The following is a 13,649-nucleotide window of genomic DNA, read 5'->3' as shown; positions in this document are numbered from 1 at the left end:
CTAGGTTGGGAGGGAACACTCCATGGTTATGCTCAAGTTTTATTGCAGGTTTGTGGATTCAAGCTGGAGAAAGTTTGGAAGTTTTTGTATCTCCTATTGGAGTCATGTGAAGGAAAGAGTTCATGTTATAATGTGATTAAAATCTTGCATTGAAGAGTTCTCCATTTCCTATCATTGTTCAATGTCTTGTTGTAGGTTGAGTGATGAAAATTCTACTCTAATGTTATTCTCATTATAATGTGTATCATGAAAGTTTAAATAAAATAACATTCATGTCAAAAATTATTGTGAAAGTATTGCTTTAAATCCTTATTTGTATTGATTTACATAGAAATGAAAACATGAGTATCTGATGTCAAAGAGAGTTTGATTTAAGACCATGTATAAATGTATCCTATGCTTGTGTTGATATTATTAGAATGGAAGAAGTAACTGATCTTGCATTTTAGTTTCAATGTTGTAGTGAAAATTTGAATGGGATAAAATGATTCTATCAATTAAGAGACTATGTTAATATGTTTGTTTTAGTCATATTCATTTCATACCAATAGTGTAATTGGGCTAAGTTACTAAATCCAATACTAAACTCAATAGCTAAATGTATCCTATGCTTGTGTTGATATTATTAGAATGGAAGAAGTAACTGATCTTGCATTTTAGTTTCAATGTTGTAGTGAAAATTTGAATGGGATAAAATGATTCTATCAATTAAGAGACTATGTTAATATGTTTGTTTTAGTCATATTCATTTCATGCCAATAGTGTAATTGGGCTAAGTTACTAAATCCAATACTAAACTCAATAGCCTGTAAAACAGATTGGGAGGAGAAATAAATACAAATGAAAGAACACTTGATTTATTCCGATCAATAAATTAATATAGTTAAGAGAATAAATATATTGGAACACAGATCTGATTTTAGAGATTATTCAAACAACATAGAGTTAAATAGATAACAATCAAGTTATATATTAGCTGCTCCACTCTTACAGCAGAAAGCAACAAACCGGTAATAATTGGATTGAGAAACAAGTCATCAGTCCATGTCAGAAAAGAACACACGTCAACAGAAAGAGAACTAATGAGCTCAAGTAAACTTTACCTTGATCAGTTCAAGAATTTGTAAATAGATTACTTAAAGGATTGGTATCAAGATATATTACGTATCAAACCTAGCAGATATGAAATGGCGATATATTACAGCAGTAGACATATTGTAAAGACACCTCATTTCAAAGCCAGTAAGAGAAACATTCTCAGACGCAATTAAGTGACCAAGATATATCATCTATCCTGAAAAGAATCAATTGATCAAGCAAGGTATTGGCAACCACAGCTATTAGATCAGATAAGGACTTGGTTACGAGTACTAAGTAAAGGACGACTCATTTGCATCCAATTCGAAATAAAGATTAAAGCAAAGACATTCTAAATTGAATGCTATAATTCCTAGCATGGAATTAAGGCAAAGATATACATCTCTGAAGGACAGTATATACTGTTAAGGAGAACAAGAACATATGCATATGTAAGGATGGATACACCCAGAGCGATTATCCATAAGGCCTAGGATGAGAAAGAACTCTCTCCTAGGAAGGATGGATATATCAAGATTGATTATCCATATGGTCTCAAAGAGAGAAATATTGTGAGGAGATGGTGTGTAACTGGAGAGTTGTTCTAAGTAGTGCAAGACAACTCTAACCCCAAGAAGTACTCCCCCAGGAAGCTAAGCATCTGATCATAGTCTCTCCTTAGCAAGGGCTTAAATTGGGAATAAGGATCTTATGTTTATAGACTTGGAAGAACTGAATTAAATTTTACTATTATTAATAATTTTATGCATGTTTTTTGTTAAAGTACTATCATATGATGCAGGTCCACCTTTCAAGTCACCACCAACTCAGGTAGCATGGACAACAATCTAAAAGTCGAGTGTATAATTAAGAATATCATGAAGATATAAATTTTGCATGTCCTTGACCTTGACTTATTTAAAACTATAATTAGAGGAAGGAATCTATCAAAGCTTTTAATGTGTATGCTTCGTGTTTGCATCGGTCTTCATGTATTAATCCAATGTCAACCATACCTATGTTCTTACTGCAATAGATTACTTCACCAAGTAGGAGGAGGCAATTCCTGTGAAGAATGCAACATCATTTGTGGTCTGTTCATTATTGAAGGAGAATATTATTTCTCACTTCAGATACCCAATAAGATCATCTCAAACAACGCCTCGGTGTTCCCATCATCAGAGATCATAGAGTTTTGCTTTGAGTATGGCATCATCTTGTCTCATGCTTCTGACTATTACTCACAAGGAAATGGACAGGTTGATTCAAGTAATAAGAATTTGGTCATAATCATTCACAAACTTGTGGATGACAATCAAAGAACTTGGCATAAGGCATTTTTTGATGCTTAGTAGGCAAATAAAATCACACCAAAAAGAGAAATTGGCATGTCACCATTTCAACTTCTCTATGGTTTGGACGCAGAAATTCCCATTACTTTACATCTTCCCGCTCTCAAATTAGCAAAGGCTATTGAAGATGAAACTTTCTAGGGTACCTTGGACAAAAGGATTAATTTTCTTCATCAATTACAAGAACAACAAACACAAGTGGTGAACAGGCTTGCAGCACATCAACAACAAGTAAAGGCCTTGTTCAACAAGAAAGATAGGCACAAAGAGTTTCAAGTGGTTCCTCAAGCCAATAAAAGCAAACATCTTCATAGAATGTTGCATAGATGTTTTTCATGCTTCTAATCCTCATCTTAGTATATGATAATGCAAATAAGTATCTATGATATTGTTCCAACGTGGGGGTAATCCAAATTGGTCTTTTATATTTACAAATGATGTGGAAGAAAAAAGATGAGAGAAAACTTATCTTAAATTATAAACCTAGAAAATTTCTGATACCTTTGGAAGTTATTCAAATAAACAAATTAATAAAGTTTTAGATTAGTACAAATGAGGTGAAACATATTGATCAATTTGTTCTTGATATTTATTGATGGCAAGTTTCATGCTTCTAGTCCTCATCTTAGTATATGATAATGCAAATAAGTATCTAGGATATTGTTCCAACATGGGGGTAATCCAAATTGGTCTTTTACATTTCCAAATGATGTGGAGAAAAAAGATGAAAGAAAACTTATCTTAAATTATGAACCTAGAAAATTTCTGATACCTTTGTAAGTTACAAATTAACAACTTAATAAAGTTTTAGATTAGTACAAATGAAGTGAAACATATTGATCAATTTGTTCTTGATATTTATTGATGACAAGAAATATTTATCAGACATCAAAATTTCCAAATCCCTAGTAGGAAGCATCAAGGACTTGATCCATCAATTATATCTATCCTATAGTGACCCATATTCATTTATTTAAGACCAGTGATCTATGTTGATAACAAAGCTGTTAAAGTAAGGCAACAATTAATCAACTAATACATTATTTCGCAGTTAACTAATACACAATGATCCATGATCAAATTAAGCATCCATTGATCATCCCTAAGTGGCAGTGAATCATTCATAAGAAGCAGCAATTCCTCCAAAAGGACACATACCTTATCAAGTACTAATAGGATGGATCAATTAGTTTTGGAAAGGAAGCATTTAAGTTAAGAAGGGACACTCCTCGTTCTAACGGTCACAACCATGAGGAAAGTCATAGCCATCCAGCCCCAATGGAGAGGCACAAGATACAACACCAAACATTCAAAGAGGGCATCGATGAAGGAAAATTCTAAGATAAATGAATCCGATTCAAATATACAGCTACTGCGCATTGCCTCAATAATTTGGCATGAAGCTTAAGTATTTTAAGCAATCAATCTGCTTATTTAATAGATACTGATTACAGTAAGATGAATATTTATGTTATATTTCTACGCATATGTATGTGTATGTACGGTGCGGAAGCAACTAAGGCACAAAAGCACATCAGGAAATTATGAGTCATAATATGAACAATTTGAATGTATTTGGTTCATTTGTAATGTCTTCAAGTCAATTGAGTCATGCTATGTAAGACTATATAAGCCACTTACCAAAAATTGTAAAAGTTGCAGATCAATAGGTCAAAGTTGCAAAATAACCCATGAAAGGGTAAGAAGCTTGGAAAAAGTCATTAATAAACTATTATGATATGTCCAAGGTGTCTAAGGAAGGTTCGAAGGTCATTTGTATCAAACATTCCAAAATGCAAAAAAAGTTGCAAATATGCAACTTTGCAAAATGAAAATTTTGCAAATGTTGCACAAAAGTTGCATCAAAGGTATTTGATTGGTCCAGGAATAGTTATTCAGTTGGAAACTGCCAAAACATTTTGTAAGGGTTCGAAAAGGTCGAGTTTGAAAGGAAAGGCAAGTTGGCGGATTGTTCCTCAAGTTCCAACAAGGCTACCTTTGACAGCTACTCCATTACTGCAGGACTGGGGACAGTTGGGAAGTTGTACGTAAAGAAAGTGGAAGTCTCCGTGCAAAAGTAATATCAGGCATCATAGACAGGTGTCCCAGTGTAAACAATGAGAGACTTTTGTGGATTATAAACTCATTTCAATGTAAAGGGTAGTTTATTTAACTGAATTATGTCCCAGTCTCATTTTGGCACACCGTTTTCAAGCCTTTCTGCCATCTAAATGGATTGTATATGATCAACAAATGATTGGAAGTTGTAGGAGATTGAATTAACTTTGTTTTGGACTTTTTGGCTACTCAAGAAATTGTAAAAGAAATGTTAAAACTGCTTGTAAACCCTTGCTCGGGGACCTCTGTATGAGGGTTTGATGATATCTGTAAGTGTAACCATCCAAAATCTCCCAAACTATGATATTTCAAAGTAGATTAATTTACCTTTCATATGAACTTGGTCTTATATTAAATGGTTAAGGCACATGCAAATAAACAGTTGCCCCAGTGGCTTAAAACAGTAAAATTCCTGCCTTCTGACAGTAAGGAGTCTGACTGATCAATTGAATGCTATCTAAGGGTTTGTAATCAATGATAGTAGTTTGATAAGGAAGAGGACAAGACAGTGTGTGATCCACACTATTGAACGGATGTTCTAACGAAGATAAATAATGCAATTTGCATGAGATCTGCGGTTTAACTGTATAAATAATGACACTTTTGGTGTTTGTTCCACTGTTCTTTAGTGGGGTTTTGACCACAAAGTTATTAAGGATTGTTGTTCTGGAAAGGTTAATAATCCTTTTGTGTTTGGAGGAACTTAAGAGCAAGATTGAATGGCACCCTGTTGACTGTACCTTGTACATAGACAGTGGATTTGTTCCTTGTTGTAGATGGCAGAGTATTGAATGCTTTTGCCACTGACAGTGATCCTATTGGTTTATAAAAGATACCACGATTCGTTGTGTACTAGCATTCTGTGACAGATTAAGAGCCATTAAGTGATGAAGGGGAAGGAGTACACATTTATATGACAAGGTATGGTTGTGATTAATATTGGTATGCAGATAATATACTGTTCATAACCACTGAAAAAGTTCTAGTATGCTGAAACAGATGGACTTGGTATTGGTGAGTTATACTCCCATGAATGTAACAACTCAAGAGATGTCTTATGGTGTGTTTGTGGTGGATAAGGAATTAGAACCTTAAATGATCCTATTAATAAGGATGAAAGATTGTTTGATGTAAACATGTGAAAGCAAGATTAAAATTTTGTGTTGATTGGATAAAGAAATGTGTATTGAACTACATTGAATCAGAATCTTGCAAGCCTTGATAGAGATGAACCTAAATGAACAAAGGAACCTAATGAGGATTGGTTGAGTGATGCTACTGATAATGCAGAACTTGGGATGAACCTTGATGGTCATTGAATGAATGTTTGGTTGGCAGTCTCCTTTGATAGGATTGAGGAACCTATCATATATGTTTTGTGTTCAGTGATTTCATGCTCTAGAAGTTGTTTGGCCTCTAATAAGTTGTCTACATGATGAAATGTTTGATGGATCAACAGAATCCTAGTAGATTGAGGATGTTTTCAGGATCCTCCCCATCAATGTATCCCCTTATCTTTCAAATGTAAAATTGAAGGAAGTAAATTACGGAGATGAGGTTTACTGGCTCCCCAAACGAGGAAGACCACTCCAAGGGATGGAAATGGTTAAGTTGGACGTTCCTATGTAATGTCCCCTTATTAGCCAATGTTAGAGGACAAGTTGTTAGCCAATCGTAGGCTAATTATTGTGGATAGAGGGACTTCTAAGACAGAGGCTCAGTTATGGGAAGGCCTCCTCTTCTCCATAATTCAGTATGTTCCGATTTGATCTTCGTTTGGATCAAACTGGAGTTCGTTTGGGCTTAGTTTCATATACTTACTATTTATGGTAAGTCTAGTGATGATTGAGAGGGACCCTTCCTATTTTAGGAAAGTGCACTAGGTCACATGGGGAAATAATAGGTGCAACTCCTATTTTAGACAACCTATTTCGGGGATAACTATTTTGGGAGTTATTATTACTTTAGTGGCCAAATTATTATTATAGCATTAGATGGCTTATTAAAAAGCTATAATTTGAATTTAAGATTTCACTTAAGTTGAGGGTTGAGTCATCCTTGGAAGGGGCTATTTGTTCAATTAATTCATGGAAGCTTAAGCCAAGGTATTAATTAAGTTATCGGAAGTGAATGAATTACTAAAGGGAAAATGTATATCTATTTATCCCACATTGTCTGGGAAAGTGTGTGAGTTCCTCCACAAAAGTTGTAAGAGACTTATATAAATTCTTTTTCCATTATATTACTTATGCTTTGTGAAATTGGTGTTGTATGTTGAGAGCCAAGGGTTTTCAGTTTTCCTCAGGTTGTAGAATTGTGAATTCTTCAGGTTTCAGGCACTTTGAGTTGGTGAAAGATTCATGGAATTATGCATCTGGCTATGGCTTCATCCAAGAGCCATGATTGGTGATAAATGCTTTGAATTTGGCGAAGTGTGGTATAGATTTCAATAGATATTAAGCAGACATGATAGTTTCTAAACAGCAGATTGAATCATGGCCTTTCGTCAAGGTATTTGCAGTATTTTATAGCAGCCATCCCAGATAATGCAGCCGCATAAGCTTCAGAATTGACGCCAAAACCTCTCCATTGAACGCATGGTGATTGTGATGTATTCTTTCAATTCGGATTTTTCGTGCCTTCAAATATTCGTGTTGCGCAAAGATTGTGATCATTTTTTAAGTCAAATTTCAGAGCCGCAACTTCATATCAGGTTCTCATACTTCCTGTTAAATCATTTGGAATTAAAGATTAAATTCTATAACTTTCATGTCCATTAAAATGGCATTAGATTTCAATGCTGCTATCATTTGTTAACCTGATATATTTGTCAATCTTATTATATGTAAATCTGAAAACAAATGGTTGTATGAAGGCATGATATAAATATTGCCATGGTTCATCTGCTAAGTTTGTAACAGCTAACCAGTAAATCCAAGTTTACAATGAAGGAATTCTATTGTGTCAAGAAGTGGTACACCAAGTGTTGGACAAATTGTCTCTGTGGTATAAGTGATTGCTTCAACTTGTTATGGCCATACAAATGTTTGACAGAATTTCTATGCATAACACTTGTGACTTCTGTGGTGTTTGTGACACAAGAACTTAGATAAATTAAAGAGACTTTACTTGCCAACTGTTTGGTGAAATTCCTCCAAGGCAATTCAAGTATTTAAGGGTATAACCAGCAAGGATTCTTATATCCCACCTCCTCTGGGCCAAGCAGTAAGTTGATTACCCCAAGGGTTGGAACTGGTCATAGATGGACATTCTTGGTACTTGTGAGATAAGAGGCGAGTTGATTACCCAAAAGGATGGAATCGGTCATAGTTGGACATTCATACTGCTTGTGGGATAAGAAGCGAGTTGCCATGATTTCGATGTTGGTTGCTCTTGGGCTTCATCGGGTTGGACATTTTAATTGCACTTTTTTGAGTTTCCTATCAAGCTAATCTTTGTTTGGTTATAAGATGATTAGCTGGTCATAAATCTTATCATAATATGCTTATTCACTAACTAATTTATTCATTCATTATTTCTTAAATTATAAAAGTGTTACCCAAAATTTCTGGTAAGGCGATTGGGGGACAAGTTTTCGGGAGGGCATTTTTTTTTGCCAAGTTTGGGGACAGCTATATAAATATAGAGAAAATTTAAAATATATATAGGGAAATTTGCATATAAACATTACATTCATATGATGACATGGACAAAGCATGCAATTTAAACATCAAAGAACCTTTTGTACAACATTTCAATCATAGTATGCAAACTCGGACTCAGAGAGTACTTGGCAAGCCTAAAATTTTCAACTCCGAAAAACTCGGCATATACTCAACAAAAGCTTGGGGAAAACTTGGCAAATCAGAAAGTACTAAAATTTAAAATCTCTTAAAGAAACATTTTTTTTTGTAGAATACAATTACAAAAATGTATTAAATTAGTAATTGACATTTCAATAGAGAAAATTTGTAGTTTTGTAGCACTAAAATGATGTGAAAAATGCATCTAATCCAATGTTTTCCCTCCATCAACATTTTTACCTCCATTTTTTTACATCTATAAATATGCAAAGTTAAACTTGAGGGTACTTGCCCAACAAAAAAACTTGGGAGTACTCAGCAACTTTGAGAGTACTCGAAGAGTTTGCAAACTATGATTTTAATAGTTAAACTCAACACTCAATATGCATTCATAATTCAGAATTATTGTCAATGTGCATATAATAATAAAAAAAATAACATAAATAAAATACAGCCAAGAACATAATTCGGAATTTGTTTTCAATAGCAACATGCACAATAACCCACCCTCCAAATTAAAACACACTACTATCATTTAATTCTGAAACTACATCTCCAACTCATTAAAAATGGACTGATCTGAATATGAACAGGTCTATTATACAGTTCCAATCGTGATATGGATCTGCAACCTCCAATATCCACCAAATCTTCCACAAAGGACCCAAATCAACCCAAAACAAACCCAGCACTGATGTATTGCCAAAGAATGACATAAAGATGCATGTTCTAAGTCTGTACTCCACTTTTCCAACTTTCCCAACACCTTGCAAACATTCTTCTATATGATTATGAGCATGCAGCATGATTATAACAACATTCTTAGTTTCACGATTCTCGATGTATGTTAACCAATATAACCTGGGTGCACGCACCCAGGTCAAAAACCCAAAGCACCCGGTGTGGGTGTGTCACACACCTGAGTACCCCCGCTGGCCGAAAATGCGCCGCCGCACCTCGGCCGCATTGGTTGAACACCCGAGTGGTTCACAGGTGCTCGAGTGCATCGCGGGTGCTTGGGTGCAAGGGTGCTCCTAGGGTGCTTTTCGGGTGCTTCCAAGGTACTCCTAGGGTGCTCGCAGGGTGCGGCCAATTGAATGGCCCAAAAAGTTTTTTAAAAAATAATTTTTTCTTTTCTTTTTTAATTTGTTTTTTATGCATGCTTAGAGAGCACTTGGGATGATTCCATTCTCATTATTGACATTTTGTCATTTTGTTGATTGTACTCACTTTGATATGGCTACGATACATTATTTCATTTCACTGTTTCATGCTACTTGGCTCATTGTCATCATAAACATCTTTATGATATATCATATATGATATTCATATTTGAACAATGAATTTTGAATCTTGTATCTTGAACTAAGTTAATTTATTAAATGGTCATTGGTAATGGTTATGAAGTTTCAAGTTTCAAGTTTCAACTTATGGTTCGTGAATCGCATTTCAATTTTCTCTATTCAACTATATTTGGTATGTTATATAATATATTGAAGTATCATTTCATAATTAGCATTTTCAGTCATATATATATATATATATATATATATATATATATATATATATATATATTATGCAACCACCTCCCCCTCCTCCGCCCGCCGTCCCCAAATTGAGGCCATTTTTTTCCTGCACCCAAAACTTGTCCCGATGTCCCCCTGCACCGCTGCACCCCCTAGCCTGGGTAACATTGATGTTAACAAATGCTAATCGGAGGACACCATATAGCAGAAATTAACTACTGAATAGTAATAAGCATGTTAATGTGAACTTGAAAGGAGGGGCCCACTTTAAAATATAAAAAGAAAGAGTTCTATAAATTAAAACTGGGTTATTTAATTGCTGATGTTATCTATACCATCAGGGATGCTCTTCCATCCTCAGGACTTCCAAGGCATCCCCAACTGTCCCTAGGACGTACGGGCATCCACAAAAAAAATTCCATAAGTTCCCAAGTTTCTGGTACACTTCTTGTGAATTGTCAAATGTGAATTGTCAAACAAGGGGTCAAGGTGGGGACATCCCCTAGTCGTCCCCAAGTCCCCAAAACGTTTCTGGTGTAGGGACAGGGGATTTTAGGCTTGGAACACATTCCCCGGATAACACTGATTATTAATGATGGAATTGTTATTTTGTGCACAAGCAGGTTAAACTTAATTTTGGCACATTACATATTAAGCACTGACTCCGTAAATAGAGTAACAACTCCAAAATGAGGCGCCAAGCCTTTGTAGTCTTCCCACACCTAGCACAAATGATACAACCCAACTAGGTAAAGGAGCAACCAACAAATAAGGAAATAAATCTGCAATAAAACCTCTTCAATCTGCTCTCTTGTCTTTTCAAATGCCATCATTATTTCACTGTTTGACACTGATGATATAAATTGAAATCTCCCACAATGAAGCCCACTTGTTATATGAAACTTCTAATAAATTCTCTACATTAGATCTTTGAGTAAGTAAGAGAATGATTTGTTCAAGGGATTCTGTCCTCACAAAGCCATAGAAAGTTCAATCCAGTCAAGTTTAATTTTCAATACCAAATAAGAATAAAGAAAAATAAGCTCAAACTCTCTACTATGCTTTTCCATAATCCCAGACCCCAACTTTAGGGTTGCACTTTTTAATTTGATTTAAAATCACCTTATGACTCCCAATATCGGAGTACTTCCAAAAGTTCACTTTACTTAATATTTTGAAATACACCTTATAACTCCTTAGGTGCCCACTTAGTTACTTTATTAAATTAAATAATGCAAAGTTGAATCTTTAACTTAATTCCAATATATTTACATTATTCAAATTAAATAATCAACACCACATTAACTACCAAGATATCAGCATCAAATGCATTTATCAACATTCCCAAAATAGAAATACTAACAACTAACCATGTGAATATCTAGACTATGACTTGCTAAAAATAGTAAAAACAAATAAATTGGTTGAATCCAGCCCAGAAAATGTCTTAATGCAACTCTCAACTGACTAGGCTCAATGCAACACCTGTCACTGCCACATAAACTGCATTCAATGGTTATCACGAATCCCTTAACCCTAACTCATTAGCCTATGGGAACTCGTTACATAGGCTACATGGTCGCCAAACTGATAATGCTCAGGAAGGGGACATTATGAAAATTTAGTTATACTCAATTTTTCTATCTATCTCATACTAATGTTTGCAGTCAAGGACAAACTATTGTACCCCTATATGCAAAATTTAACAAACTTCTAGAATTTTGGAAATAGTACCTTCAAGGAAAATACCACATCAAATGGATATAACACAAAGAGCCATACCTTTCTTCCCCACAGTGCTAATGAGATCCGACCCCCATCAAGTTCCCCAGCAGGAATACTATTTAGGGCATTGATAAGCAGTCCAGACCACGCCCACATAACAAGAGGATTGATAGCCACTTTAGTCCCTTCTTTCAGAACATCTCCTAAAATGATTTTAGCTGTACAGAGTATCAAAAAATGTACAAACTACATCATTATCAAGATAATTTTTGTATGCTAGTGTGTAGTTCTAGATGCAATATATAATGCCCACATAAATGATCAACTCAAGTCATAGTTTACACAAATAAAATTATACAGTCCGTTCACAATTATATTCTTTTAGCGACAATTTGGAAAAGAAAAATCATCTGATTCTTGAGAAAATATTTAGTTTTCTATTGAGGATAATATTAAAAAGGCTAAAGGAAAAGCTGGTTTTAAGGAATAAGATGCTACTACCCATCTTCTCACTCAAGATTTACCAATGAGGATTGTAGGGATGACAAGGAAGAACTCATATTCTGTTCTATTAATTTAAAAACTAATACCATTGGTACAATACTAAAGCAAGCATATTGTTAAATTTGAAACCTGACTCGAGCAAGCATACACGTCATCAGAAAATTCTCCCTGAAGTATAAAAGCATTTACCCCAGCCCCATGTGGACAAGCATATGTAGCAAAGAAATTACAGCTTACAAGTAACATCATCTTCATATGTAACAAAGCCAAGAAGAACATCAAAAGAAGATATTTTCTTGTTCCTTTTGGCATGTGCATCATTAAAAATGTCATTCATAAAAGCAAATTGTATCATGTTGAATCTTTCCATTTATATCATTATTTTCATTGACACTGCAATTTCTTCACCATATACACATGCAGTTTCAACAAAGTCTTTGTCAGCACCATTATTACAAGAAGCATTGTGAAACCAATCATCCCAGTTATTAGAAATTTCAGTACGAACACTCAGAAGCAATGTGCTTGATATTTTCCTTATTTCAACCACAACAGCTCATCAACAGACATATTAGAAGCTTTTAGCTTTAACTCCATTGAGTATCAAGCTCACATCAGGCTCAAGAGCCTCATAAAATATGTCAGTACAGTCATTTACCCCAGACCTACTACTCTCAGGGATGATGAGGAGAGCATAGATAACTCTTTGGTTTAAGTCTTAACACTAACTGTCCCACTTGCCTTTTGATGTTAGTCAATACTTGGACAAAGAATTAAGGGGAATGTGACATACATATTGTTCATTAAACACAGTAATGAGGTCATCTCTGAAGAAAAATAGCAATCAGGAAAACTACCTAATCACCTCAATGCATCCCCACACAAATAAATACATGACAGGGAATTTCATCCAAGTGTTCTTCAACTCAAGCTCTTTAATTAAATATCCTTGACATGGGCATCCTCTTGTCAACAATCACGCCCATCAAACATAGGCAGTTGACTATAGATTTCCTTTGACGTGTTGCATATGTTGTTTGATGCCCAAGATAAGTCTAACTCTTTGAAAGCACTAGCAGCAAGGAGGGTGTTAAGGTTATTGTAGGTATGGTTGGATTCCTTCAGGCTGACGTAGGTAACATCAAGCTTGCGATAATACAAATATATTGATAATATATTAATTATATTATATAATAATATAATAATAATATTATTATATTATAATTATACAATATTGTTATATTATAATTACACAATATTGTTATATTATAATTATACTATAATTACTAAGTTCCCAATTCGGATTTTGGTTCAGATGTAGGTTTGGCATTCGGGTTCAAAATTCGATCTAAATTATTTGGGGCTCAATTCCGAGTTCGTCAGTACAAGAATTTTCACTTTATACATATATATATGTCAAATTATGCTGCAGCAAATAAGTTCATACACCACAATATGAAGTGCGAGCGTGTTTTAGGGTTGGGTCGGTTGGATAATACATCAGATTATATTTAAACCAAAAAAAAACCTTTTCAACACAATAA

General features: G+C 34.6%; 1 protein-coding gene across 1 annotated transcript in view; it reads right to left on the bottom strand.

The window, feature by feature from the left end:
• EGY2 (ethylene-dependent gravitropism-deficient and yellow-green-like 2) overlaps window positions 1–13,649 on the bottom strand; it is a 119,290-nt gene that overhangs the window by 9,647 nt on the left and 95,994 nt on the right. Inside the window, exon 11 of the mRNA XM_089798383.1 lies at window positions 11,659–11,819. Within this exon, the coding sequence (XP_089654509.1) occupies window positions 11,659–11,819 (161 nt within the window). The remainder of the gene's footprint in view (window positions 1–11,658; window positions 11,820–13,649) is intronic.

This window comes from Cupressus sempervirens, chromosome 8, assembly GCF_028749045.1.
Source record: "Cupressus sempervirens isolate cs-2001-9-10 chromosome 8, ASM2874904v1, whole genome shotgun sequence".
Lineage (NCBI taxonomy): Eukaryota > Viridiplantae > Streptophyta > Pinopsida > Cupressales > Cupressaceae > Cupressus > Cupressus sempervirens.
The sequence above is the reverse complement of the archived record's forward strand: the minus strand, read 5'-3'. Positions and strand labels throughout refer to the sequence as shown.